The 6,223-nt window shown below is 34.9% G+C and overlaps 1 protein-coding gene across 2 annotated transcripts; it reads left to right on the top strand.

Annotated features, from left to right (window-relative positions):
• Window positions 1–548: 548 nt before the first annotated feature.
• LOC108470028 (BTB/POZ domain-containing protein NPY4-like) lies at window positions 549–4,373 on the top strand. Of its 2 annotated transcripts, none has more exons than XM_017771207.2 (5): window positions 549–749; window positions 1,591–1,735; window positions 2,165–2,234; window positions 2,410–3,582; window positions 3,659–4,373. In XM_017771207.2, exons 2-5 carry the CDS (start codon window positions 1,674–1,676, stop codon window positions 4,199–4,201), a joined length of 1,848 nt encoding a protein of 615 aa, XP_017626696.1. In that variant the 5' UTR covers window positions 549–749; window positions 1,591–1,673; the 3' UTR covers window positions 4,202–4,373. The 2 variants fall into 2 exon arrangements, with proteins under 2 accessions (XP_017626696.1, XP_017626695.1); XM_017771206.2 differs by having other exon boundaries at window positions 549–982.
• Window positions 4,374–6,223: the final 1,850 nt, after the last annotated feature.

Raw genomic sequence — 6,223 nt, 5'->3', positions numbered from 1 at the left:
AATTTAGTCCTTAATTATTTTCATATTAATCTCGAAACTTGATTTTTTTTCAATTTGTTTCCTAAACTTGGACTTCAAGATTTAAAAAAAAAACTATATGAAATTTAAGAAATGAAATACAATAAAAAATTAAAGTAATGACATGGTACAATCTTAGAGTTCCACGTCATCACACTTTAGCGTATTCCTAATTCACGGACCAATTTGAGAAGATTGTTAAGTTTTGAAATTGAATGGACCAAAAATAATTACCAAGTTTAGGGTCTAAAGGTTACTTTATCCTAGAGTACCCCATCATCACACTTTAAAGTAATCCAAATTTAGGGACTAAATTAAGAAAAGTTGGTCAAGTTCCAAGATGGATGTGAATAAAAGAAATTCAAGGACCAAAATGAAAATTTATCAAATTCAAGGATTAAATCTTAAACTATCTCCAAAAATACATGTAAAAAAGAAAAGGAAGAGCAAAGAAATGAGGTGGATAGCATTATTATCAAAGTACGTGATGGGGATGGATGGGTCGTTAACTAATAAACAGTGGATTGTTTTAATCTCACACCACACTAAAACCAAGTGAAAGTGAAGTTTGTAAACAATAAAGGGAGCAACAAAGTTATTCATGTCAGACTTGGCGTGCATTTTCATTCTTACATTGCAGACGGTGAAACCAAATACCAAAAAACAAAGATTCAAATCCATCACATTAGTGGGGTCTCCTTTTTTATTTCAAAGTTTCTTGCTTTACAAAGGTGAATTATAAAAAAAAAAAATAAAGTTGATATATTTTTCCTGCAAAACCCCAAAAGGAACTAGTGCTCTCAAGTTTGGGTTTTTAAGGAAAAAAAAGTTTGGATTTTTAAAGCGAAACCATTGTTATATGAGAGGGATTAGTGTTTGAGATTTTGGGTTTTTTTTTTATTAGTGGGAAATGTTAAGATTTGGGACATTTTAAAGTTTTTTTTTTCTAGTGAACCCCTTCAAGGTATGCATCTTCTTGTTCTTGTTCATGTTCATGTTTTCCTTTTTATAAATGTGAATCAAGCACTTTGGTTTGCTTTGTTTTGTTCTTAAATCGTTCACAATGAAACACATGATCTGTGTTGATGTGATGTCAATTTTTTTATCAGTTTTTGATAAAGTTTAACCAGTCTCTCATCACTTTAGAACAATTTTATAGGAATTGATGATCACTTGTGTTTAGGGAGCAAAAAAAAGGGTTTAAAAACCTTGGATTCTTGAGGGAGGTTTAGGGATTTTTGTGGACCATAAATGTTCTTGGTAATACAAAAAAAAAAAAAACAATAACATAAACAAGTAAAAGGAAGAGGGCGGTGGTGTCAGTTTTGAGCAAGTGGGGGTGTCTGGTTTTCTTAGAATTTATATATGTTTTAACCATGTGTTTGTCCAAGTCTCTTTAGCCCCCTTTGTGAGGAAGTAACATTAACCCCATTTCTTTGGAGGGGTCTTTTCTCAGCTTTTGACCCCTTATTTTGTGTCAAAGATTCGGTCATACTATGATATGCACATGATTTTTCTCTTTTGATCCGTATGCTTTCCATGGTTTGAGATATTGTATCTTTGTTCATATAGGATATTTTTGTAGATCGAAGAAGCAGAGGTGAAGTTTTCAAGTGCTCGAAAGAGAGTAAAGTTTCGAATTTTTCTTTATCAAGATGAAGTTTATGAAACTGGGATCCAAGCCTGATTCATTTCAGACTGATGGTGATCATATCAGGTGAGTTTTTATGGTTTATGTATATGCTCTTTGATTAGCACTCCTGTTACTTGCCTTGCCTTTGTAATTTTCAGCTCCGACATTAGGACTTGCCAGAAATGGTTTCGGGTAAAAGTTAAATCGGTTGAGTATGTTTGGCAAGCATTCGTGCTTTTGAGGCATATGTTAAACTTGTATCTAATGCATGGAATAACTTAGAATCCGGCACTCACACTTGAGTCCGAGTAACATAGCTTTAGGATGCTTCGGTTCTATTCATAATTATAGCGACCTAACTGCCTTTACCTTGTGGAACCCCTTGTTTATTGTTGTTCCTCGTTTGTTATGATGCGGCAAAACAATGTTATGTTTCTGAAGTTTTGTCCTATTTCTGCTGATATTTGGGCTTCGATTTTATGCTGACATAAGTCTGCAAATATTAATGTTCAGGTATGTTGCAACCGAGTTGGCAACTGACATAGTCGTTAATGTTGGGGATGTGAAATTCTACTGTCATAAGGTATGAACCATTATCAATCCACCATTACGCAAAGGACCATATATTCCATTCTTGTAATTTCAAGGTCCAAACTCATTAAGTAGGCAAATAAGTTGTGGTTCTGATGGGATGGTTTAATTTTGTCTGTTTTTCTGTGTATTGATTGCTAACATCTATAACTATAATGTTTCTGTAGTTTCCATTGTTATCGAAAAGTGCACGTTTGCAAAAGCTGGTCGCGACGTCGAATGATGAGAACGGTGATGAACTACACATTCAAGACATACCGGGCGGACCTGGAGCTTTCGAAATATGTGCTAAGTTCTGTTACTGCATGACAGTCACACTCAACGCGTACAATGTTGTTGCTGCTCGATGTGCTGCGGAGTACCTTGAGATGTACGAAACTGTTGAGAAAGGAAACCTTATCTATAAAATCGACGTTTTCCTCAATTCGAGTATATTCCGGAGCTGGAAAGATTCCATCACTGTTCTTCAATCAACAAAATCTCTACTCCCGTGGTCCGAGGAATTAAAGGTGGTTAGCCGCAGCCTCGATTCTATAGCTTCCAAGGCTTCAATTGATACTTCCATGGTGGAATGGTCATACACTTATAATAGGAAAAAGCTCCCGTCGGAAAATGGAAACAGTCCGCAATGGAATGGTGTAAGAAAACAACAAACAGTTCCAAAGGATTGGTGGGTGGAAGATCTTTGTGAGCTTCGTATCGATCTATTCAAGCGTGTGATAACGACAATTAAAACGAAAGGCAGAGTTTCGGGTGATGTAATCGGAGAAGCACTAAATGCATACACAATGAGAAGATTGCCGGGTTTTAGCAAGGGTATGATCCCAAATAATGATATTATAAAGTATCGGTCATTAGTGGAGACCATCGTGTGGCTGCTGCCAGCAGAGAAAGGAACCGTTTCTTGTAGCTTCTTGCTTAGGTTGTTAAGAGCAGCCATTTTATTGGATTGCGGAGAAACAGAAAGAAACGAGTTGATGAGGAGAATCAGTCAGCAGCTTCCCGAGGCAACCGTGACCGATCTTTTGATTCGCGCTCCAGCCGGAGAAGCAACAATATACGATGTCGATATAGTTCATAACTTAGTCGCCTCGTTTATGACCCACATTTCTCAAACCGACCCTGATAAGAAAGAATTCCTGGAGAGTACTAGAAGTCCCAAGTTCGGACCGGATGCTTCTAAAGTGTTGGTAGCGAAGCTAATTGACGGCTACCTAGCTGAAATTGCTCGAGATCCGAATTTACCAGTTTCAAAATTCGTTAACCTTGCTGAAATTGTATCAAGTGTCTCGAGACCTTCTCATGACGGACTTTACCGTGGCATAGACATGTATCTGAAGGTAATTTCTAAGCATCTCGGCTTTGCTTTTTACTGCTGGGAAATCCGTCTTTAATCTCTTTTTTTCGTTTTTATAGGAACACCCGGGAATCAGCAAAAGTGAGAGAAAGAGAATATGCAGGTTAATGGACTGCAAGAAGCTATCGGCCGAGGCCTGCATGCATGCTGTGCAAAACGAGAGGCTTCCGTTACGTGTCGTCGTGCAGGTTCTTTTCTTTGAGCAAGCCAGAGCCACAACGTCCTCCGGCAGTAGCACCCCCGATCTTCCGGGGTCCGTTAGAGCCCTTCTCCCCGGAGGGTCTCATGGTAGCTCAAGGTCCACGACAACCAACACTGAAGAGGATTGGGATTCAGTGCCAACAGCCGAGGACATCAAGGCTTTGAAAGGGGAGCTTACAACTCTAAGATTAAGCGGCGAAACAAACAGAAATGGCATGGCCAAAACCGACATCGAAAGGGTGTCGGCGAGTAGAATGAAAGGTTTGGCCATGTCAAAAATATTCTCGAAACTCAAGTCGAGTAAGGAAAGAAACGGTGAAATCAGCAGCAGCGATACGTCGGAGAGCCCCGAAGAAACGAAGTCCACTCCTTCCGTAAGTAGGAAACATTCACTTTCTTAGGTTCAGACCACACACCTTAGCAAATGATTTGATGCATATGACATGGTCTGGTTTTTTGTAAAATTCTATGAAAAAAATGGACAGTAGGGGATTAGAGACGGCGACTCTTGTAGCTGGTTTTACTACCACTTGTATTAATTTTTCGAGCAAATGGAACGAAGCATATTGAATAGTCCGGGGATTCATTTTTAAAAGATTCCGATCCTGTCCCGCCCCGACTAATTGGAGAATTAGAGACCCGCACCGAAACCCGATTCAAAGGAGACTGACTCAATCTGGTAGAGTTGAAACCCTGATCCAAGAAAATTTTGCCATCCCCAGATGCTTGCCTGGCCAAACCCTAGACAAAGGAATTTTTATATACTAGTTTTAAAGGTATTCATAGGTCCGGTAGAGTCAAATTAGATTAGGTTTGTGAATGATATTTATACACTTTATATTTAACTAAAGCTAAGTTCGACTTAAAATATTGGTTTTAAGTTCTGCGTAAATTCATTCAGATTTGTAAATGGTTAATTGAAACTTATTTTTTTTTGTAGAAATAAACAACATTAAACAAAAACAATGAGATTATACAATTCTATTGAAGAAATCACCATTGAATTGTAAAATCTCTTGAATTGAAATTAGGGATCTTCAAAAAGTTTCAACCCAAACTCTACAAGTAGTGCATTGTCGCATTCCATCTCCAGTTGTCTGTAACATTTTTCCAATGTAATACGTAAGCCTTCAAGAATCGCTCAAGCTCCGATGTGAAATATCGTTTCCTCAGTGACTTTTAAGGAGTACCCGCATAACCAATGACCATATCAACTTTTAAAAGTATAAAATCTTCATTCATATCTAATATTTTCTCTAACTTAATTTAACTTTGATTAAATTACTTAACAAATTAAAAATTCAATAAATAAACAAATATTTTTCTTCTTTTATACTTTTAAATTATTTCATTTTTTCTTTTAAAGTTAATCCTCTTTTATTTCTTTGCTTTCATATCGTATTTTATTTTTATGCAATTAATTTTTTATTTCTTTTAATTATTAAGCAGGTAATTTTTCTTTTCTAATTTTTCTTTTAAATATTTAATTAAATTTCTTAATTTGATAAAACCACGAATGATGGTTATAAATTTTCAAAATTTAATTTTTAGTAGTTTTTTCTAGATTTTTAATGGTTAATTTTTTTTCAATTTGTGCTTATGATTTTATCAATTTTTAAAATTTTTAATTATTGATTTAAGCATTTTAAAATTTTATTTATATTTTGTTATGTTTTTCCCGGCATACAGTTTCAACATTTTCCCCAAAATTAAAATAGAGATGATATCATATGTGATTGAGTACGAATAATATTTTAAGATCATCTTAATATAAGTTGATTCTCAATGTATATGTAATACCCGAAAATTTTTACAGTAAAATATTATCCGTGATATAGTAAAATAAGGAAATAAAGTGACAAAAAGGGAAATTTTGAGTTATGTCAATATTGGGAAGTATATTATGATATATTAATTCAGGAAAGGACTAAATTGCAAAGATAAGAAAAGTTTTGTTGCACAAGAGTAAATACTCAAAATTTAAGGGGTTGAAGTGTAAATATAAAAAAGTTGAAGGACTAATGGTGCAAATATTTTAAGGGTGGAATGATCTAGAAACCAAGGAAAATGGATGAATTAGGACCAAATTGAATAGGTGAAAAATTATGAAGGAATAAATCGCAATTTTACCAAATTAAGTGATGACTCAAGGATGGAATTTTAAAAGATCATGAAGGGAAAAATGGTCAATTAGTAAGAGAGAGAATTCTAGAATGTAATGATTATGTTGATGATATTTTAAATTAATTAATTAGATAAATATTATTTTATTAATATTTTTATGAGATATTTATTATTATATTATTATTTATTTAGTATAAAAGGAAGGAAAGATGATGATGAGGATTATCATCATCTTTCCTTTCCCATGCAAACCAACGTAAGAGAAGAAGAAGAAAAGAATTTTTTTCTTTACAATTTAG

This window comes from Gossypium arboreum, chromosome 2, assembly GCF_025698485.1.
Source record: "Gossypium arboreum isolate Shixiya-1 chromosome 2, ASM2569848v2, whole genome shotgun sequence".
Lineage (NCBI taxonomy): Eukaryota > Viridiplantae > Streptophyta > Magnoliopsida > Malvales > Malvaceae > Gossypium > Gossypium arboreum.
The sequence above is the reverse complement of the archived record's forward strand: the minus strand, read 5'-3'. Positions and strand labels throughout refer to the sequence as shown.